Here is a 24,716-nt window from a genome sequence, read left to right as displayed (position 1 = left end):
TTTCCAATAAAAGTCTCCTTTCTCTTTATCTCAAAGAAATGCATGCATGTAGAGCCGAAATCAATAAACTGGCATGGGTTTAGGAAAAGTTATTTTTAATGATGTTGCGAGTGTAATGGAATAATATGTTTAGAAACAATGATATGTTTGTATTTTTAATCTAGCATTACTAGGCTTTTACTTTAGGAACGCACACACCATTATTTATTACAAACAAATTTAAAAAACAAAAGTAATTAAAATGTATGTACTTTTAATTAAGAATAGTTTTTCTTTTTCTCCTTTAATTTCCTACAGTTTTTTTTTATTTTTAAAAAATAGAATGGATGATTTTTTTTTTATAAATTTCCTATCTTAGTATAAAATCACTACAGTAGAATATATAAAAATAAGTTACTCATAACATTATAGCAAGTTATATGATTTTTGCAAGGGTTTAAAGATAGAATAACAAGAAAGAATATGATTCCAGCGACAACCATTTTTCTCTCTATATGTTGAAATAAACTCAACGTTTGTAGTCATCTAAGGCCAACAGAAGTTAATTAAGTTCAAGGGAAAAAATAAGAAGCAAAAAAAAATATGAAGCATTTGAAATTCATTTGACTAAAAGTGGTGGTATAAAAACTATGTAGTCAGACATTAAATTTTGACGATACATATTTACTAATTTTCTTTTCTACTATAATTATACTTTCATTGTTTACCTTTTTAAAGCAATGAACATTATTTAAATATAAGAAAAAGTCATAAACACCGACATAGTGGACAATGACTTTTACTCCTTATTAATTGTGATGCTATCCGAAGCAATCACTGCTGCGGGAGAGGTCTCTCTGGCCTTTATTACTAAGGACTAAAACAAATGGAGAATATGTACAAGAAAAGGAAAAACAACACTACACATTCAATGCCATATTCCATGAGATGGAATACTGGCAATATCAACCACTCATCCAAAGAGTTGAGAGGGATGGGCCTACGAAGATGACCAATGACTTCCTTCCAAGGTCTATGTTGAAGCACATGAATATCCTTCAGAGGAAAGGAAGATTGAGATACTGATATTCACATCGATTCCGCTTTTTCAACATTTTCTTAGCAGATCTCCTCCACATTTTTTAATTTTGATGCTATCAATTCATTAAATTGGGTCTTTCTATTCATTTTGTATTTTATAATTACTGTGGTTTTGTTGTTTTACTTTTCAAAGCTAAGTTGGTCGGTCAGATATTTAATACTTTTGGCATTGGACAAGACTATGAAAAATACAGACAACTCAATGACAAATTAACAAAGAAAAAGTATATTGCATGGAAAAAATTTAAAGGAAATGCATGTGAATCAAGAAATTGGGTACAAAATCCTAATTTCGATCCAGTATTCTGCACTGGAATGAGATATAGACTCATAATATTGCATTGGATTTGTGCTATGAATTAAATTCATGATTCAAAGTTCAGTTTGAAATAGAGAACTTTCACAATTATTTGTGTTCTTCGTATATTTTTGCAATTGCCTTCTGCAGTTAAACGAAAAAATTTCGGGTATTAACACTGTCCTATATCAACGGTACAGATTTCTCAATTGATGTTGTACTATTAGACTTCCTTGTAACGGTAGAAGAAGCAACAGGTAAGATTTGTTTGTCTCCTTGATTTTTTCGTCCAATGGATAGATATGAATATATTTTGATATCTTTATCACATTCTTAAGTATCTGAAAAAACTATTTTTGGAAGCTTTGGTAAAATCAAGAACCTCAATTTAAGGTTGGGAATTGCCTTCAGTTGTGTAATAATTCGACATCGTAAGATGAATGCTGCAATATATGTGTGTTTATGTAGCTTGTCCGTATTTACTTATCGTAACTTTCCAGCTGGTTGTGATGATGATAATGTTTTTTTATTTTGAATAAGAGACCATTTTTGTCAATTATTTTCCAGCTAACACAACATGGATCAGTGTGCTTTTATCATCTTATATAAAAATTTGTGAAGAGCCCAGCGTGAATAGTTTGTGGGATGGAATAGTCATAACCTTTGCAGACATAGTTGCTTTACCTACAAGGCTACAAAATGATACCTACATTTGTACAATCTACATGCATCATATCATTATGCTTTATAGTAAAACATACTTAATATCAAAGTATCAATGAAAAGGAACCTTCACTTCTATTTCATGAAGTCTTTGGTGCTAGTTGATCCATTTGCTTCCAGCCAAATCTAAAACTCACCTAGGGATGAAATGCCTTAATCAATAAAAAATATTATTCTTTGAGGTGCTAGGATATGCTTAGGAGACAAACTTCTCAAGTGCAACTCATCTTGTGTATGTGTTATGTGCATGTGTTTGTGCTTACCTTTGGGTACACATGCATGGAAAGTCTCAACTCATACTTGTGATGTTGTCTTAGTAAATAATAGTAACTCTTCTTGGTGTATAATATGTAGTTCCCTTCATTAGCAGTTTTTATGGTTTTAGACTATTGGTTGAAAGCCTGATAAGCTTTCCAGCTTCTCCCAGGTTTACTAGTTTCAACAAATGGGCACATAATAAATATTGCCAAAAGAGCTTAATTTTAGAAGTTGTGTAAACTTATGAAAATCATCTAATACCAGAAAATAATTTTTTTGTCATTTTATGAAATGCTGCTTAGTTGTCACCTCATTACATCCCCAACATCTCAAACTTGGTGCTTCAATTTTCTTCAGTGAGATCATAAATCTTACCTCAGTCCTAGGTGTGCATCAATTTATTCTGATAATAAGCAAAGACACTTTTAACAACAAGCTATATATGATGGAGCTGATATCATTGATTGCCCAGCTCAAATGACAAAGGATGGAGTGCTGATATGCTTAAATGCTACGGATCTTTTGACTAGCACAACAACTTCCACATCAAATTTTGTTTCTCTTTTAAAAACCATTCCAGAGATTCAGTAACAAGGAATGTTTACCTTCGATCTAACATGGGAGGAAATTCAAACCTTGAGACATAAGTAATACCTTGTTGATAATGTTTGTTTTCCAGAGTTACTACACAACTAAAATAAATGGTGATAGTAAGCATCAATGAACAAAATATTATTCTTTAAGGTGCTAACACATGCTTAGGAGAGGAACTTCTCAAGTGCAACTCATCTTGTGTATGTATTATGTGCATGCGTCTGTGCTTACCTTTTGGTACACATGCCGTGGAAAGTCTCAACTCATACTTGTGATGTCGTCTTAGCAAATAACAGTAATTCTTCTTGGTGTATAATATGTAGTTCCCTTCATAAGCAATTCTTTATGGTTTTAGATTATTGGTTGAAAGCCTGTTAAGCTCTCCAGCTTCTCCCTGGTTTACTGGATTCAATAGATGGGCACATAATAAATGTTGCCAAAAGGGCTTAAATATGTAAGTTATATAAACTTATGAATATCATCGACTACCAGCAGATAATATTTTTTTTGTCATTTTATGATATGCTATGTTGTCTTTGCTGAGTTATCATTTCATTACATCCCTAACATTTCAAACTTGGTGCTTAAGTTTTCTTCAGTGAGGTCTCAAATCGTACTTCAGTTCTAGGTGTGCATCAATTTGTTCTGATAATCAGCAAATACACTTTTAGCAACAAGCTATATACGATGGATCTGATACCCTTGATTGCCCAGTTCAAATGACAAAGGATGGAGTTCCGATATGCTTAAATACTACAGACCTTTTGACTAGCACAACAACTTCTACATCAACCTTTGTTTCTCTTTTGAAAACCATTCCAGAGATTCTGCAACAAGGAATCTTTACCCCAGGCCTAACATGGGAGGAAATTCAAACCTTGAGGCATAAGTAATAGCTTGTTGATAATGTTTATTTTCTCAAGTTATTACATAACTAAAACAAATGGTAATAGTAAGGAAGTCACCATTGAACCACTTTCTTTCCATTGCATGTGGGACTGGACAAACACACACACACAAAGGCTTGCACCCAGTAAATAGGAAGCTTTCAAATTGAAACTTCCAACAAAATAGAACAAATATTAAGGATAAAGAACATAGAGGGAACATACCACCCTAGTTCTACACACTATGTAGTAATACTGGCATCTTTCTTATATTGGCTTTGCCACTATATACACGCTGAAAGTCTTCAATCTTTAGTTAAATTTTTTCAAAAAAAAAGTAAAAATCACATATTTTTTTTGTTTTTAGTGACGTTTTCCGAAAAACATCAATAGAGGTGATGATCTCAGTGTTGCCTGTAAATGTCAGTAAAAGTTTTAAATTTTTGAGCTCTCACACTTTTCTTTTTGATTTCAAGACCATAGTGATTTGTGTCTATAAAGGTTAATTTTTTTAATTCTCCATCCTTCCCTTTTTACCCATATTTAATCTTTTAGTGACACAAAAACATTGGCTTCAAAAAATCTCTTGCCACTTTATAAAAGATATGTACTTTCCTCCTTTCCGTACTTTATCTTCCTCATTTCCTCCTTCCTGTTTGCTCAAAGGTACTCTCTCTTTCTCTTGTGTGTTTCTTATGTATAGTTTTTCCTTTTATGCTCATCTTCCTCTCAGATTATATTACAAAAAAAAAAGATGCCAAATGTTTCATTCCAACTATCACAACAAAAAGTATTACTGGTTAGGGCTCATCCAGTGGCCAAAATTAGTTTTCCATTGTCAAGGTTTATACCTTGGCGATCACTAAGGGCGGCCCTAACCATTCCTTTGTACTCAAAAATCATAGGCAAAGCAAGAACCATTGCCAAAAAAAATTTTAGCAACAATTTAGCTACGACTATGACCATTGTCAAAAAAGTTCTTTGCCACAAACCAAACATTTATTAGTTATGCTAAAAAGTCATGGCCAATAATGTCCTATCAACAATTTAGCTACGATTATATATATATATATATATATATATATATATATATAAATCGGATAAAGCTTTCACAAAATGAAATTTTATAAAAAAACTTTCCATTTTCCTTAGTTACATAAAATGCATACGAAAGCAAAAAAATATGTATACAATCTCTCTTTTTCAAAGGATTTGCTAAAAATTGTTTGTTTTACAAATCCAAACTCATGGTCCCTAAATAAACTCCAGTGCATCCAAAGAGTAACAAATTCAGCAAGGATATAATTTCCACCACCAACAACTACATGAATGGTGCCATTAAATGGATCTTTGTAGTAAGACTTATCTTACCTCATGCATTTGTTATGAAAACAAAAGAAAGTAGTTTCACTTAGAAACTACAACTTACGAAAGTAAATATTGGTTTAAACTATAAAGGGCATAAGATGATATGCAAAAGATCATAACAAACTGCTGGAGGCCCATAGTTCTACTTCAATATGCAAAAGACCATGACAAACTGAAATATGTGTGTATGACTACGTTTAATTAAAAAAAAAACAACAGCTGAAAAGTTCTCCAACGTAGTAGATTCAGTACCAAGCAACCTTTTTAAGCAGTTCAAATATGTCAAGTTCCTGTGAAGAGGTTGCTGGTCGTTCGGCTATCCACCTTTATTGAAAACAAAGGTTATGTACAATAAACAACAGCTAAAAAGAAGAGCATCAAGAATGCCAAGTATCAACTCAAGTGACAACAAGTATATGCAACACTTCTGAGACAACATCAGGACATGGTTCAGGCCAATCTGGTGGTTCATTTACATGTACAGCTACTTCAAAATGTATTTATTGGATCCATTACTATTTTTTGAATAATTTGCTGAGGATTAATCATCTGCAGATTTGAGATAAAAGATATACATATATGTGAAGTTTTGGTTCAGACGTACATACTACCTAGTATTAATTGAATATATTTTGGTTCAGACGTACATACTACCTAGTATTAATTGAATATGTATTATGGATTATGTAATCCATAATCAAACTGTACATGGATTGTGTATTACATTATATGTTCCGTTATACATACATTTTGAATCTCTGCAACACTCCTGAGATCACATCGATGCTTGCCCATTACAGGCAGAATTGACTTTGATATCTTGTATGTTCGTTTATTATATCTTGCACATCAGTTGAACATAGCTGCATATTAATTATCAATGTGTATAAAGAAACTAAGACAGTTTCTTTTTTTGCTCCAGAAATTGTTTATCAGGAGGAACAATGGCATCATATAATCCAAAACAAGAATATCCAGACAAATAGTAAGAAGAAAACATTAGAATGTAAGAAGAAAAGCCAACTAAAGTGACCTGGGCCAGGTAACCTGATGTTCAAAAAGCACCCTCCGATTCTCCATACAAGAAAAAAAGTCTTGGTCAAACATACCAAGAAAATCAACTTCATACAAAAGAGGAAGCTTACCAACAAAAATGGTTCTTTTATAGTCATAAAGAGAAGGATCTCATATGTCACTCTCTTAAGAGCATTTGTTTGGAAAAAAAGAATTTAAGAATGGGTATACTTTGGATGACATATTCAATTTAATAATCTTATGCTTACTCACAATTCTTTGAGTGATAATAGATGCACGAGTTAGCTAGATTCACTTATACTTACTCCAGTATTTTTTCACTTGGTTTTACACTTAGATTTAATATGGTGGTTGAAATTTCATGTTTTTTGTATGTAAATTCCACTTTTTTCCCATAGTCTAGTTGTTTAGCTCTTGTTTTGCGATGAAAGACATGCACTTTACTTTTCTTCGCTTGCTGTACCAATATACGACGGCAAATCATTGTTTTCATCAGACATTCATAGATACAATGTGTATCTTCAGCTGAATGCTAAATAAATGCACGCATTGTTCTATGCAACAATAAGGACAAACTTTAACTGTGTAAAATAATGGAAGCATGAAGTATCATGGAAGAGTACGTGGTTCTGGTATATTGGGGCTAGTTTGTGTGTTTTGAAGGACATATATTTGTGGGTGCTTGAGATACAAAGTGAAACATATCAATGAAAATGTTGGTTACTGAAAACATGTGGACACATTGAAGACATTTTTTTGTCTCTTTGTTCCCTAGCATTGACATAAATGTATAATCCTGGTAGAAAAGAAGCTGTGACACTTGTTGCACGAGAAAGAAAAAATCATTTCTGACCAGCCTATTTAGAGTAGAAGGCAAGAATGACCTGATATTTCCTGTTTAGAGTAAATGTCTTTTTGCATATGATGCCTTGTGTGCTTTGTGGTTCCTAAGTTGAAAGTTAGAAAATATATGTGTACACACACACACACTACAGAATTTGGGTAATGCTCTAGGGATTGGGGAATAACATAAAAACATACATTTAAGGGAGGATTGTAGGAAACACCTAGAAGGTCACAATACGCAAAGAAGGAATGTAAGCATTTAGTCTATTGTAGCGCCAACTCCTTGAATGAGAAAAATGTTAGTAGATTCATATTAATCAGCATTTTGAAGCTCCTTTGAATTTTGCACGGTGAGTTTCATGAAATTGCTTGTTATATAACTAGGCTCATATTTAATTTTTGTAGACTTGGTTTTGTACTTGTAATGTCTTGACCTAAAATATACATTAACTTGTTCTATTTTAATTCTATCAACTCTCATAGAATAATCTTAAACATCCACTCTAGGATTCAAACAAGGTCCTTAATAAGTTTAAATTGAACCTAAACCTTACCCCTTTAGTGCTTGTTTAAACTTAAGCACTATTAGGAAACCCCCTCTAGTAAGGTAAATCATTGAGAAACATGAAAATATAGAATTAGGGACATCATTGCCTGACCATAATGATTATGATTAATAGTTATCTTTCTTATTATCCAAGTTCCCTTAATTTTGAGGTCACTTTTAGGTTTTCAACAGAACAAATGATTTTAACTAGTATCTGCATATTGATTTTGATGTCTTAGTCCTGTCATGGATTCATAAGGAAAAGTCACAAAGGGAGAGATAAAATATGACACATATACTGCAAAAGTCAATTGAAACAAGATCAATATCTGCATTAACCCAACCGGAAAGATGTATCATGATGCAAAGAAAAACTTCAGTCATCTCAAAAGAAAGGAAATAGATCATCTTGTTCGGCAGCAATAAATGGATGAGATTCTAGATTCATTACATCTATAAAATAAGCTTGATATATATGATACAACCATAATAATGTCGAACAGTGGAAATACTTGAAATTGTCAACCAGGACAATCATTCAAGTATTAGCAAATAAGGAAACTTAATCTTCAAGTTAGCTGCTGGAAAGCCTTGTCCAGCAAGTAAAGCATACAAAGCAAACAAATAAAAAAAGATGATCTATTTACTACTGCAGTGTTTGGATAGAAAGTTTTGGAAGGATCAATCACAAAGACTAACCAGATTCTTTATACTCTTAAGATTTTGGCGCAATGACAATGAAAAGATAAAAATAACAATAAGAACAATAATAATTGACAAGATCATTGACAATTGCATGTTATATGTGCAATAACAAGCAATTACATGCTATGTACATAACATGTATCTGATTTGCTGTCAAGAAAACGCATAGCATCTGCTCATACGCACAGAATGTAGAGTAGCAACCATAGCATGCGCCTAATGAAAAAAGGAAAATAGAACAATCAAAAGCCATAAGTTTCACATTATGCATGAAATAACAATAAGAGATTGTAAATAAATTGTACATTCAGGCAATCATCCACATTGAACACAAGTCAAGACACAAAGAATAACAGTAACAAGCCCATCATATGATGGAACCCAACCTCTACCTAAAACTTATCCTTGAACAATCGGAATGGCAAATAAAATGGTGAAAAATATTAAAGATTCAAGAAGAGAAACAAATAATAGATATATATGTGTGCGTGTGTGTGTATAGGTGCTCACCTCATGTCCTTTATTGAGAACATTAAAGTTGAAGAGATCCAGATGGATGTGGCTCCATATAGTCATGCTTGTGTTGTAAGAGGCATACCCTTCACGCCTTAAAGCATACACCTCAAAGCTTTTTTGCAGAAAAACAAAGGTGCCCCTTACCCTGAAGCATGTGCTTTCACTAGAACGTGACAGCGGCTACAGGATTCTAACCTAGAAAGCATTAAAAGGTAAAAGCATTCCTGAGACCATGCGGATAATTGTCATAATAATATATTATGGAAAAATCTGTTGGAATTAATTTTGTTCCCCTAGTAACCCAGTTACTGCCTTTCTCAAATTTACAGCAAGAAAACAATAATGAAATTACCGCCCAAAAGTTACGTCAATCACTTTCCAGCCTTTTTTGTATAAATCATATTCCATTGGATTTAAGATAGTTGTTCCATAATTTAGTGAATTGACCTTAGTTATGTGCGTTAATAAGAAACGTGGATCACGCATAGAAGTTCTATTCAGACCGGGACTCTTTTCAGAAACTTTATGATTCCAAATTTCATCGCACTCACGGCGACATAAAATACTCCATCCTAACACTCTGAATATTCAACAGAACCATAATTAATTTCAAGGTTTTGGGAAGAAATGTGAAAGGCATCCGACTAAATCAGGACAGCCACTATGTTATAGAACAAAATTTCTGATGAGCTAGAGTGGGCGATGGCGGGGATGACGGCAATGTTATTTTTTTTTTTTAACAAAACTTTTGGTGAGCTAGTGCAGACGATGGTAGAGATGACGGACCACCCTTTTCCTCTTTTAAGAGGCCAAGCCTCCCCCTCACCCAGAGGCCTCCCTGCTCTCTTCCGTCATTTTTTTCTCAATGCCTCACCACTTTTTCCTCTGAAAACCACTCCGTATATTTTCAAAAAACATATCTTAGTTTTTTTTTTTACTTTTCTTTCTTAACCATCCTGAAGGTAAGTCATCCACGATTAAAGAAGCAAACAAAAACAAGAAATTTATGTGAAAAGTCATTTTTAATTAGAAAAAATGAATTTAGCTAAGAACCAGAAAATAGACATCATTTTGAAAAACAATCACAATAAATTTAACTAAATATGTGGCATGGAAAGTCTTTAATGGCAGTTTGGTCATGGCATGCCTTCTGTGTAATTAAAAAAACTTTAGTGGCAATTTCAATCTTCTATCACCACAAAACGATTTTTAATGAGATATTGTCTTTCCCAAAGCAGGTATCTACTTCCACATTTATGAGATATGCAAATATTGCGACTAAATCGGGAGTCACTGTCATGACTTTCTGCTGAGTTTTCTATGGCGCAGCATTCTGCCCAGTAAATGGTTATAAATTTTCAGTGATACTTGATACGTGCTATTGAAGATAAGCATTATTGTCATATCTTCTTTTGTAAAAAGTTGGCATTTGGTTCGTCCTTGCGTTTGTTAACATGAAAATTTTTGTTCTAGGAATCATTAGCCGAAAACACATGTTAAAACTAATATTATAGGAAGTATCAATAAATTTGAAAACTAACATGAAAATGAGTAGAAGTAAGACAATGGTTAATGAAAACTTGAACTTATATTCATAACAATACAGTTTCACAAATATTATTCAACACATTGAAATGAGCTGAGAAAAAGTCAAAACAATGTAAGAGAAAAAGAGAGAATCAACTATGAAACCTTGAATATTTTATTCCTACTGATTGTACAAATCATAGACACATTATGGTAGGCGAAGCCTATACAGATTGGAGCATAGAAACGGCAAGCAAGGTGACTCGGACTCGGACCCAAGAATAACAGATGTGAGAGATCTTGTAGCTGATTACTAGTCAAGAAGAAACAAGCAAAATATCATATTTTGCTACCTTAACAACTTTTACTGAACTACGACTTTTAACTGATGCTTCTGCAAAGACAGCTGGAGTTGTCTCCATATGTTATGATCAGCCTAAGTGTCTGAAGTTGTTGATACCTTATTTGAGGAAGGATACTACAAAATTAATTGGTCCATGCCGATATCATCTTGAAGTACTGAATCCTTGTAATTTAGATATTCTTGCACCGAGGCATTGCCATTAGATATTCAGGCGCAGTCTGTGAGCAGAGCACGCCAAGCTTCAGCACAAGCTCTCCTTCCTCCACCACATAGCAATTCTCAAGCTTCTTGTCCATAGCGTCCAGTGTTTGTCCACCTTGCCACAAATAGTCAACTAACTCCACCAGAATAATCTCCTCAGAGGGCTTCCTGGGCTCAAAAGGCCTCCTTCCACAGGCCACCTTTAGGAGTAAGGCACCATAAGAATACACATCCGAACTCTTGGACTTGTAGATGTGGGAGAGCTCCAGCGCCATGTACCCGAAACTCCCAATGATGTGGGTTGTCTTTGGGTTGGTCCCATGCTCATAGAGTATGGCAAGCCCAAAATCACTCAACCTGCCATTTAGATCACCATCCAACAACACATGACTTGCTTTCACATCCCTGTGCACAACCACTTGCTCCCATTCTTCATGAAGATACAGCAGGCTGGAAGCAATTCCCTTCAGAATATTGAACCTCTGTTCCCAACTGAGGATTCCTGCTTTCACATCAAAAAGCAAACTGTCTAGGCTCCCATTTGGCATGAATTCATAAACCAAGAGCAGGTCGTCTCCTCATCTACACCAACCATGCAATTGGACCAAGTTTATGTGTCTCATCCTCCCCAAGCTCGACACATCTGCAACAAACTCCCTCATTCCTTGTTTTGACTCAGGCGATACTTTCTTGACTGCAACTTCCAATCCGGTGCCTGGCATCACACCTTTGTAGACACCGTCGAAACTTCCTTTGCCCAATTCATCCTTGAAACCCTTGGTTGCCCTGTAGAGTTCCCTGTATGAGAACCTATGTGGGTAGTCTATCTCCCATCCTTCTATCTTCTTGGATGTCAGCTTTCGATTCCTATAGGCCAAATAAGAAATGCCAACTGTGATCATGAGAAATGATAGATCCACCAACGCTACAGAAATGTACGTTCAAGAACAACTTAGAAGACTTCCACAGAGGAGATTCATCACTAATAGAGGGAAGGCGTGAAAGGTCCAGGTGTTGTTCGCTCATCTTGAAGCTCCATCCCAAAATATAGTGCTTGCTAACCAGCCTGTCTGTACCAGAAGAGAATCCAGCATACATGTGTTCAAGCAGAATAGGGGACAGATCAATGGGATATGAAATGAGTGAGCGGTTAGGCTGGAGTGGGTGTGACAATGGAGCTATGGTGACCTTCAGCTGCTTCATCTGTCCATCATATTCTATCCATGCCTGAATGGTCATCTTGCTATCTAGAACCACCCTTCCATCTTGCCATACTCTATATAGTAAGCAGCAGGTGCAGAGGCATTGGATATTACACGGTTAACGTCGATGGCCACATGGCTTGCATCTGTATCCATCAAAATTGCTTGTTGAGCGGTGTCGAATTCAACTGCAAATATACGATTGGTGGGGTTTCTGTTGTCCGACTCGTTGAAGAGGTCGAGGTAGCGGCCTCTAGCGGCATCAGAGAAGTTGGTGGAGGGCACCACGACGAACGCAAAGCCATGGCTACCTAACTCCTGGAACTCCGATACAATGTCAAACACGAAATGAGTACTGAACGATTGGGTTGTCCTAGCAAAGGGAGAGTTTTTTTAATTGAAGAATGGAACGATTGAATGCATGGCCTTTGATGGCTGAATTCATGCTACGACTATCGTTAGTCAGGAAAAGGGCCCTCGTCTCGTTAACGATTGTAAGTTGATAAGCTCAAGTCTGACCGCTGGAAGCCGTTGAAGACAAAGATGCTATCGAGTGCAGCCACAGGTGATCATGCTACGACTACCGTTAGTCAGGCAAAGGGCCCCCATCTCGTTAACGGTTGCAGAGTCTGATAAGCTCAAGTTCGACCGCTGGAAGCCATTGAAGACAAAGATGCTATCGAGTGCAGCCACAGGTGATCTGCAGATATGAGCAAGAATACGAAGAAGGAAGATCAGAAGAAACCCTGACAGCTGAAGGCCATGATAAAAAAGAGGGCTGAGAAACATGCACAAAAATCACCACCAGCGCATTCGTTTCCACTGTTTTGCTCTCTTATGCAATGATAGAGGAGGGAGAGGTCACTTGACATGGGCATCTGGCAAGCCGCGACCCGCCATTAACATTCCAAATTTGGACTGGTTCGGCTTGCTACCCGGTCTGACAATTAATGGGCCAGGCCAGGCTAGGTACCGGGCCTAGTCAACCATGTCTGAGGCCCAGCCCGGCCCATTTTTTAACTGCTAAATAGGTCTGGCCAGGTGGATAGGGCCGGGCTAGACTATGTTGGGTTAGGATTGGCCGTCGTCCTTGGCCTGGTTTCCAACAGCATTACTTGGTTTCTCACTCTCACCATTAGCAGTCTCACGAAGTAGAATCAATATTCTTAATCACACATAGTTACAACCAATTCATGAAACATAAGACAAAGATAAGCACACAGTGATTGAGATATGAGCAAGAATACGAAGAAGAAGATCAGAAGAAACCCTGACAGCTGAAGTGCCATGATAAAAAAGAGGGCTGAGAAACATGCACAAAAAATCACCACCAGCCATTCGTTCCACTGTTTGCTCTCTATGCAATGATAGAGGAGGGAGAGGTCACTTGACATGGCATCTGGCAAGCCCGCGACCCGCCATTAACATTCCAAATTTGGACTGGTTGGCTTGCTACCCGGTCTGACAATTAATGGCCAGCCAGGCTAGGTACCGGCCTAGTCAACCATGTCTGAGGCCCAGCCCGGCCCATTTTTAACAGCTAAATAGGTCTGGCCAAGGTGGATAGGGCCGGGCTAGACTATGTTGGGTTAGGATTTGGCCCGTGTCCCTTGGCCTGGTTTTCCAACAGCATTACTTGGTTTCTCAACTCTCACCATTTCACATTAAGCAGTTTTTCTCTACACAAGAAGAATTAGAATCAATATTCTTAATCACCACATAGTTACAACCAATTTTCTTAAACATGATCACACACTTTAAACATCATTCACTTTGTTACAAATGATAAAATAAACAAAGCCATGAAGGAGAACACAATCAAAGACTGCCATTAATGGAAGAAATGACTTCTAATTCCGTCTTTTTATGTTATTGAGGTATACAGAAGAAGTGCAACGAGGAGCTGAAGCAAAAGAAAACAATGCAACAATATGAAGCCCAAAAGCAAAAGATGATAAAGTTATAATAGGCATGAGAGTTCAAAGATAGAGTTATCGCTGGATGTACAAACCACATTCTTTCCTTCATTTTGAACCACAAGTATAATATCCAAAGTTCACATTCTAAGAGTTTTACATCAACATTCCATGCTATCATAAGCTTATCTGTGACTCTGCATCACGAAAGATATTAACTGCAAAAGATTTACAATAGTTAGTTCATAAAATCCATAAATAGAATACTAACCACTACAAATTGAAAAAAAATTACCGTGACAGTCATGCGTTGGATTAACTTTCCTCGTCAGAATTTTGCTCCGCATGATGAAAACTGTAACACATTAATTTAAGCACACTACTATGTTAATATGTAAATTAAATTAGATTGAACTATGAGCATCTTATATTTCATACATTTTTAGGAGTAGTTGAGCATCGATAATCATTGAAAATTCTTCCTGATATACTGAATGCAGATTCTAAAGCAACTGTAGATACAAGAATGATTATTGCATGTTGAGCATCTTTGCTACAATTTTATATTTGTTTTCATTTGTCTTCCACCAAGATAATATGTTAAAGTTTGCAGTAGATGCAATTCTTCTATTGGGTCATTCAATATTTTTCTATATCTGTATGAGCCACTATAGAAATACAGAGTTGAAGTATGCATTGACCCATATCTATCCATACTTCTATACTCTTCCGTTGCAATAATGGTACTAGTGGATGCATTTTCCTTTGCATATTGCTTGTATCACTATGATCATATATATTTTTGTACTTAGCATATAATTCATGAAGGCTGCGGTCTATAAATTCGTATTTTACCATTGCATCTGGTTTATCCAAATCATCAAGCAAATATTTCCAGTATGACAACTTGAACCTAGGAGTCAAAACAACTGCAATTGCAAAGAGAATATTGTAGCTCTTAAAGTATTTATCCAATTTTTCTTGCATTTTTTATGTCAATGCCCTTATATGTTCATTTGATGTTCCACGATGCAAATGTTGGTAAATTGATAAAACTTCTTCAAAAGACAATATTAGATGTTACCTACTTAGTGGTAGAGAATAGATTTGTTGCATTGTAAAATACTTTCAAGAACGAATATAAATCAGATGCATGAGACCATCATCCTTAGAAGGCAAACATTAATAATTAGGATCAGATGATACCAAATATTGAAAGACATCTTTGAATAACAATGCACCTCTCAATATTATAAATTTAGAGTTCCCATCAAGTAGGAACATCATAGTTTAAACTTTTTTTCTCATCCAAACTCATTGCCTTTACACATTGCTTGAAAGCATGTAGTTGTTTTGGTGATCCTCTTACATATTTGAACTATCACAAATTGTTGAAATTGTATCATCCATATCATTCATACCATCTCGACAAATATGAAAGTGTTCATCTCTCAATGTAAATGAAATATTGTTTTTTCTTTCTATGGTCCTTCTCAGTAAACTTACTCCTCTATCATTTGTTGAACAGTAATTAGCAGCAACAGTAATGCACTCTAATAAAATGTCACATATGCAACTTGCATTATTTGGTAGAGGCACATGTATAAAATTAAGTATATGAGAGTGCAATGCCAATCTATATTAATATATTGGGCTGTCAAGTATAAGTATCCTAATGTCTGTTGAAGGACTACATATCAAATGTCAATAAAACCCACTGAACATGGTTATTTAAAACTCCTTAATATCTCATTTTTTTCAGTCTTCAACATTGACTGAAACTCTTTCGTAAGTGTTCTCTTGAATTCGACTTCCTTTTCACTTGATGAAAAGGATTCATTTTCCTTGATATTCTTCATTCTCAACATGGAAAGACATAACTTACTGTTTGATGAAATCCAAACAACCTAAACACATGAAATGATTCAACTATTGCTGAAGAAAAGGCTAACAATATTCATATGACATCACGTATATGAAATCATTCAGTAACAAAAAAGCAATTTAAATTCAGTAACTAAAAAGCTAATCATTGTAGGTGGCGATATACTACTAGCCTAAATTTATATTACTAGTTTTGTACAAGAACTAAAATTGCTCCATAAATAAAACTTAGGTACTAACACAACTTGTAGGTTTGAAAACCTAAACTCTCAGGGATAGCTCCTTTTAACTTATTACTTGACAAGTCACTGCACATCATTGAACAAGACAAAAGTTCACAAAGTAGATTTTTACTTTTCAGTTGATTTATGAAGATCCAAACGCACATATAGAACAATAAGTTTCAGAAATAACAGTTTATCACTTTCACACGATAATTATGTGCATCTCCTAGTCTCCAAATGAAGAATAAAAAATTGTTCCTTCATTCTTATGGGAACATTTGAGGATTTACACTTGTGCAAGAGAGCAAACTCCTAGGCCCTAAGCTGTGCTACCAGTTAAGTTGTTTGCCTCCTACACTCTTAGTCAGAAAAAAGTAATTAAAGAACAATATTATTAGGCTTCCCAACAAAAAGATCCATTCAAGACCTTCTCACCTAAATTTTCACTCCATTATAATCACCTTCTTCTGTATCCCATACCCATGAGGTGAAAATATCATTGACATGAGAATATCAAGAATATCCACTATTAAGTAGTCTAGTAATAACCGGAACTTGCAAGTGACATAAAGTGTAGTTTATATCTGTATTCAAATAAATGCATGTTATTTTTCTACCTTTTTTAGGCAGACTCCTACCACACAAGACACATTAAAATCTTGAATTCAGCCATAAACACTTAACTCTAAAGTTTAATCAACAGGTGGACAAAGCTCTTGCTAGTTATTGTTTCACAACTTAAGAAATATATACACAAGAAGTGTGACATGCATAGAAAGCATGTCCAAGAAACTGCTGAGAAAATTTTAATTTGAGACAGAATTGATACTTGCATATAGTCACCTCATTTTAAAGAGGATGGAAAAAACAGTTTTTGTGAGCTTTGAGACCTTGATCCAACAAAAGTCCAACAGAAGAGAGCAAAAAATGCATCCAACGAGTATCCAATTTGCTCTAGTATACCATTTAGGAAAGAAATAGCTGGAATGAATTTCTCTCCAAGAGTATCAAACACATTAAAAGTTATTGGTCAGGACAAAATTCAATCATATGTTTAAAGCACAAACATTTCTAAAAAGAAAAAACCACAAGAGGCCAGTTGTTATTTAAGTGAATGGCTTATCATATGCAACTATATTGCTTAAAACCTTTTGAGGTTAGGCACTGAAGATTATACTTGCTCACAATCAGCAAGGTCACTACTGCTCTCTGAGTCTAAATCCCAAGTCCTTCATATTGCTCTATTCCATAAGCCTGACCGCATAATGTTTCTATAGTGGTAGGCAGCCCAAGCTGCATTAGAAAATTAATTTATCCTTAAAACTAGTGCAACCATTTACATGCAAAATCTGGCTGAAGATGGAGAAAACGGTGTCCAAATTCTGGAGAAATCCTATACGGTACAGGGAACAACTGCTACAATGGCAGATTATCTCTGGTTAAAGTTAAGCCTCTTGGCAACTTTCGCCAAATTATCCTAGTAGTTTATAAATCCAACCATCAGAATCAATCTTGATTTATGTCTTTTTATGATATACAAGTAGGAATTATAAGTGTTAAAAATGTTCATGTTTATGCCCTTACAAAGTCCCTAACTGGCATGAGAAACATGATCCAATCTGTTCCCAGGTTCTTGAAAACAGGAGGATGTTATTTCCATCGTTAATTTTATTGCAGAAACAAAAGGAGAAAAATGAAATTGTTGGTATAAATTATGATAACCTCATGTCTCTCTCTCTTTGTGGCAATCATAGCTGTGCATGTCTCTTAATTGACTACAAGCAGGAACATGAATGTATGATTGGTTATTTACCAAATACTTTCCAATCGAGTTAAATTATTGTAAAACATGAATCTTCATCTCAAGTTTCATATGAGCTGTCGATTTTTTTTTACTTCATACACAACAACTATCACAAGTGTCTAATGTAGTAAACGTTATCTAAGTAGAGGGAAGGAGGGACAGAGTACAAGAACGCTGAAACCCATGACCCCAGCTACAGAGGAAGCAATGGCAGCACTTGAAAGAGGAAGCTAGCCCAAAGAGTAACTATTCATAAGCTGTCCTACCATAAGACCACATAAGAATGTGTCTGCGTTGGGATTTAGGACAGCAAACCTAAACTAAGCACATTGTTGTTCTGAGATTATTGAACAAGCAATCCCTACATGAAGAAAAATAATGCAAGACGACCATGTCCTTATATAAAAGATACACAACACATAAAACAAGGATGATTGTCACTCACGTAGACTATTATATGGTGCACCTAATAACATGCAGGTTCAGTTCGTCATCCCAGACTTTACCATTGTAAAGTGAGAGACAATGTCCAATCTAGGAGCACAGACAGACCAAAATTTACAAAATTCATGAGATGGTATCAGAATCCTGTTAAATTTTCTTGCAATATATGAAAACATTGCTATATCCCTCACTATTAGCTGGCCTAAATGACAATAGTGTTGGATCGTTCAAAATATTGTAATGTTGTTACAAAATAAGAAGAGAAATAAACAAAGAACAGCATGGTTGAACATACTAGGGGCAGCAGGTATGACGTTTAATGCATTATAAAATGCACAAAACATGGACACACATTCAAAGTCCAATGGTGGCTACAATTTCTGCAACAAGACCACCACAAAACACAATATGGTGCACCAATCTATGTAATTAGAACACTCAAGCAAGAGTACAGGTATACAATGCATCATGCCCCTGCATCTAAACCAAAGAAGATATGCAATAATAAGAAGTGAAAGATGATTGCACTGAAAATTATAGTTCTACTTCGAGACTTTTGGATTGCCAACTAGCAGATATGAGTCTTAGCCACATAGCAAGAAAGCATTATGTTAACAATTGGTAAGACAAATCATCGTTAACAACATTGGGTGAAATTAAAAACAGAGGAATCCATAGTGCTGCGTGTACTAGGAGTCTGGCATTAGCACCTTTTGGAAATCAGAACATATCTTGCTGGGGATCTCACCATACATATGGTTACGGGACATATACAAGATTATCCAGAAGCTTGAGCTGCGATTTTGTTTTGCGATATCTTACATGTGAGGTTGTTTGCTCCTAGATCCAAGGACACTAAATTGATGCAGTCGAAGAGCTCTTGAGGGATCTGGTCGGCGAGCCCGAGTCAGGCTGCATATTGGGTACCGGTTGGTCTCCCGTCCCGATGCTAGGCTTTTTCTAATCTTAACAAATATATCATTGATTAATGAAGTCACAGAGAGAGAGACAGAGAGAGAGAGAGAGAGAGAGAGAGAAACAGAGAGATTTAAAAGGTACTATTGGGTACATTCTTCTACAACTAAAATGGGTTAAAAGCAATCCCATTACATAAAGGTAACTTCATATGGCATGCGTTCAATGCAAATCATACACCTGCATTACATTAATTATCCCGTAATGAGGAAGTTGGCGACAGCATGGAGCCATTAATTCTGGTCCTATGTGACTATTCTCAATTTAACGACAGCCCCTTCTTCTCATGACTTGCGAGTAGTACAAGGAGCCAAGCCAACTCGGGCTCGACTCAAACTCGCTCGGAAAAACTCAGCTCATGCTCAGCTCATTTATAAACAAGTCAAGTTCGAGTTTCAGGTACTCTACATAATATTCCAACAAGGTGAAAGTTATACTCTTTTTTGTCTAGTTTTGATGAGGAGGGTAAAGGGGCAGCCAACCTTGTGCAAGTTTGACAATTGAACGGTATTTCTTGGGGGCCAAACCTAAAATTGATTGATTAGATGTTGCTATCCAAAATCTACTGATGACATTCTTAATTTATAAGTTTCTAATTTGTTAAGAGCAAAAATAATTCAGAATGTAATTTTTTTATATATGTTATTTCCTGTGATTTTAGTTATTCAACATATATATTCATATACATTGTTTTGATAATATATATTGGTTTTTTTATTTGTTTGCTACCTTTATTTGTGTAGAAAACTAGAAAATTCTTAAAAGTATATGATATTAGATTGATCTATCTTCCATATTGCTTAACGAAGTATTGCATCACTTTGGGATGTGGGTGTCATTGCAGCCAATGGATTGAATTCCCATGATCCTAGTTGGGAACATTGTATCTACTTTTCTTTATTTTTTTCGTCCCTTTTATCACGTATCCATGGTATCTGCAAAGTTCTCATTTATTTACTAGGGTGTTAGATACTACATGTAAATTGTCATTAGGAGCTTGGTCTACCATCATGTTTTGTTTTATTTAGTATTTTGGAACTGTTTTTCTACTCTTATGTACTAAGCTACGCTGTCCTAAGGGTCTGCTATGGTTGTCATTTTTTAAAAATCACCTGGCTTATATGGTTTTACACACTACTTCGTCATGGGTGCACATGGTTGTGCACCAGGCGGGGCTGGATTCTCAGAGGCCCGATGGGCATGGCTGAGTCATGGTTGGGCACATTACCCTGCTCGATACTAATTGGGTTGGTTTAGCCCAATGCTTATCAAACACTTAGCCCAAAATATTGCCTGGTACATGTCTTGATAAGGGCTTCTTAAATTGTTGCAGTTTAGAAGAGCACGTAGGAAAAGTTAAGGGAAGTGCCTTTTTATAGTACATTCTTTCACCCTTCTCAAAAAAGAGTAGGGGACTTTGATTCTTCTATGTTTTTCTTTATCACTTCTCCCTAGGCACCTTATGGCTTGTGCCTTGTACAAAATGTAGTTTTGTTTAGTCTTGTATTGAAAATATCTTAGGAAAGCCATCCACAAGACACTAGTAAAATGGGGTATGGGTATCGCAAACAAGTGAACATTCTCAATAAAAAAATATATAAGAAAAGAAAAATATTTCTTGCCACGCCGGGCTATACCTGGCGAATCTCGGGTGGCACCTGGACCTAGCACATTAACTTGCCAGGCTGGGCTATACCTGGCGAATCTCGGGTGGCATCCGGACCTAGCACGTTTACTTGGCAGGCCAGGCTATACCTGGTGAATCTCTGCTCGCCACGTAAACTTCCATGCCTGGCATTGCTCGATGCCCAGCCCTGGGTGCATATGAAGAGAAGCTGTGAAGACACCAAAATGGTTTCCAACATGTTTTTCAACTTTACTTTTAGACACTCTTAGAATCTACATTTATGTCATTAACCATAGTCTAGGCTTTGCTTGTTAGACCTAGCCACACCCTTACCCTTTATGCAGCCATCTCAAAACTGTAGTAAATAATTACAAATTTTGCCCGTCTATACCCATACTGTACAATGACATACTTTTTGCTATTAAGGAGTTATTCGACTTTAGTAAGCAAGATTCACAGCCTAGCCAATGGTGGGAGCCTCTTCATTGAGCATGCCTAGTCCCATCACACCACCTCAGATAGACTCTCCTAAGGCTTGTGGTGCATTTTGAGTAATTCTCAATATGGCCCTTGGCCGAGGTCTTGAACTACAACATTGCTACTTGTGCGCATTAAAGTGATCATTCTTCTCTAGACAAGTTTTGAGGCTTCGCCACCTATTTAGGCCTTTTCTTCTGGTGCACCTATTCCATATGTGTCACCCTAGTACCCCTCTATCATAATCCTGCATGCGTTCAGTCAAAATTTCCCTTTCTTCCTTGGCAAATTTCCTAACCTATAGGATCACCATGAGGCCTTGGACCTTACTAAATTTAATCTTCGTCCAGTTGGACAACAGTCATCACCAGGCAATTTGTCTGGGCTTCTTCATGAATGATGCTTATCCCTACATGCCACTTTCATATTCCTCTCTTGAAAACTAGAGTGTTCTCGGCCTAATTGCTAGTTTTACCCATATCTTTCCATCAAAACCACAAGTTCTTCAGTACTTTTAAACTTTTATTTGAACAATTTTAATCAAGTCTGTAAGTACTTTCTGCTCAGAATGAGCCCATAATCATCAATGTCGCATTACTGAGACATTTCCAAATGCAGCAATCTCTTCATGATCTCCCCATTAATGTTTTACTTCTGAAATCTAGTAGGTACCTATCCAAATTTCTAGTTTTGCCTTGGTAGATCTCCAAAGAAGTGAAATTGTCATTAAACCATAAGAAATGATGGCTTCATAAAAGCCCATAGTATAAAACTTAGAAAATATTAAAGATTTTGGAAAAGTATTTTGCCTAAACGAGCAAATCAGTTGCATCTATGTCATGGCTTCTAGAACCCAGTGCACGCCTAGAAGCAGCCACCCTTGACCCCAGACATGGCACAACATCAGACTGGCCACATTTCCTCGAAACGGTTTGTCAATCCACCTTTCTAGCAGTCATTCTTACAAAATTTTACTAAAGCAAATAAAAGAAAAACTCCAAAATTCTCATTGGCCTACCCCTAAACCTCTTGTTCTGGTTGCTTAGGTTCGGACCTCTTTATGAATGGGCCAACTCTACACCTCTTCACCTCATTGGTCAAGCACACTTCTCACCACTATAAAATTATGACCCCTCAAGGTTGGACATTCTACCCCATCATATTCTCATACATCTGATTCTACATTGTTTACATGTAAAATTTTTATCACAAAATTTTACACGCAATCTGTAACAAATGAGATATCATTGTCTATACTTGCCTCCATTCTTTGTCCGGGGTTCCTAAGATGGGACCTAACATGTTGGTATGAGGTTCGACTGTTCTTAGCACTTTTACCAGGGGTAATCAAACCAAGGACTAGACTAAAATGTTTTATTTTTCAACTTTAAATGTTGTCCAAAACCTATGAAAGCATACATTCCATGAATTTGAAATCATGCATGTTCTAAAAATCTAAGTAGATTTCAGAAAGAGGCTGATGACTAATAAGAAACTATAATGAAGTTTATTCATGTCTGGATCATCAGAGATCAATGCAAATCGATGATCCTAGATCTAAAATGATGCATGCAAAACTAGGTCATGTAGACCTGAAGTCTAGTCACTGCCAGCACTGAGGTATAGAACATGGACAAGGTAGATCTAAACCTAAATCCAAGAATTGAGATCAGGATATGAGGGATTCTTGTTCTAAATTTGAAATAAAGATGTCATAAAGATCATATCATGTTATGGAAATTTAGGATCGAAAATCCAAGATTTGAAATCATCGTTCAAAATCCATAGTCTAAGATTTGAGATCCAAAATCTGACATACAAAATCCATAATCAAATTCTTGAGAACCAAAAGCTAGTATCTAAAATCTGAAATTTAAGATCTAAGACCTAGGATGCTAGTTCTATAATCTAAATCAATAATATAAGGTTCAACATCTAAAAATCCATGATCCCATGTTTAAAGTCTAAGATCTGAAATCCAATACTTGATATCTAACATACAAGATCCCTAATTTGAGATCCATGATCGGATTTCTGAAATCCAACAACGTGTTTCTTGAGATCCAAATCCAAACTTATTGCTCAAAATCAAATCAAAATTGATTAAAATTCAAAATCCAAAAAACAAAGATCTATTTGATAAAGATACCCTGGTCAGCATTAATGTAAATATCAGATTTAAAATGATAGTGGACATCAAATGGTTAAAGTGAGAGATATACCAACAGAGAAAAATGGATTGACTTGAAATCTCTAAAATGGTGAAGATGACAACAGACTCATACCAAGATCACGACATTGCTACAGATTTGGTAGGCTAATCATCTTGCACTAAGTCTTCTACCTTGACCAATTACGAAAGCATTGTTAGATTAATTCCAATTTTGTTTTTTTTTTTTTTCTAGAGACAAGAGAGAAAAAGAAGGAAAAAATTCTCCATCCAAGGGATGGAGCATCAGTTTTGCCTCATCTTGGATTCTTCATAACGATTATTTTGAGTTGCTGCAACCATGTAATCTAATGTTTAATCTCTAGAACTGGCGGCTCCAGGTGCCTTTACTAGGAGTAATTAATCTAAGGGCTATGTTTATTCGATCCTCATACAGACGGGCAAGTCCCTTTCTTTCTTATTTTAAAACAAAACCTCATTTTTTTGGAGCACTCCAAAACCAAATACGAAAAATTTTGGGGATGTGAACAGATGGCGACCGTGATGGGACCCATAGCCTTATAATTGATGCATTTTAACTAACTTGAACATCTCATATGTTACCAATGATAAAGCATGTCCCCTATTTTGGCCTTGAACCCATTGGCATTTCATTGCACTGCTTAGTGATTGTGTTTGCTTTCTTGCACATAAGACTAATTGAGGAGGATCAATCATGTTCACTTATATCTAGTATTAAATACAACCCTCATCAATTTAAGAGTTGTTTGAAAACAATGTTTGCTCTTTTATTTATTTTAATCATCATCTTAGGCAACATTTCATTAGAGACAACTCATTTTACATGATCTTTCATACTTCAAAATTTCTCATAGCTATTTGTCCCGATCATCATGTTGTCTGGCTTGGTCTTTGGCGGTAGCACATGACTAAGCTTTACAACTAGACCACACTTTGGGCGGGAAAGCCCCCTCATTAGTACCATGAGTGGTAATTTATGGTATATCGATGAGTGATCAAGAAGAAGTTGTTGAACCCTACCCT

At 35.9% G+C, this 24,716-nt stretch overlaps 2 protein-coding genes across 2 annotated transcripts; both read right to left on the bottom strand.

Moving 5' to 3' along the window:
- Window positions 1–10,890: 10,890 nt before the first annotated feature.
- LOC116258142 (L-type lectin-domain containing receptor kinase SIT2-like) lies at window positions 10,891–11,719 on the bottom strand. Its single transcript, XM_031635280.2, has one exon. The coding sequence runs from the start codon at window positions 11,495–11,497 to the stop codon at window positions 10,919–10,921; it is 579 nt and encodes a 192-aa protein (XP_031491140.1). The 5' UTR covers window positions 11,498–11,719; the 3' UTR covers window positions 10,891–10,918.
- Window positions 11,528–12,188, bottom strand: LOC116257220 (L-type lectin-domain containing receptor kinase V.9-like). Its single transcript, XM_031633832.1, has 2 exons — window positions 11,899–12,188; window positions 11,528–11,816 (listed from the first exon to the last, which is right to left on the bottom strand). The coding sequence occupies exons 1-2, from the start codon at window positions 12,186–12,188 to the stop codon at window positions 11,528–11,530; spliced, it is 579 nt and encodes a 192-aa protein (XP_031489692.1).
- Window positions 12,189–24,716: the final 12,528 nt, after the last annotated feature.

The sequence above is a fragment of the Nymphaea colorata genome, chromosome 7 (assembly GCF_008831285.2).
Source record: "Nymphaea colorata isolate Beijing-Zhang1983 chromosome 7, ASM883128v2, whole genome shotgun sequence".
Lineage (NCBI taxonomy): Eukaryota > Viridiplantae > Streptophyta > Magnoliopsida > Nymphaeales > Nymphaeaceae > Nymphaea > Nymphaea colorata.
The sequence above is the reverse complement of the archived record's forward strand: the minus strand, read 5'-3'. Positions and strand labels throughout refer to the sequence as shown.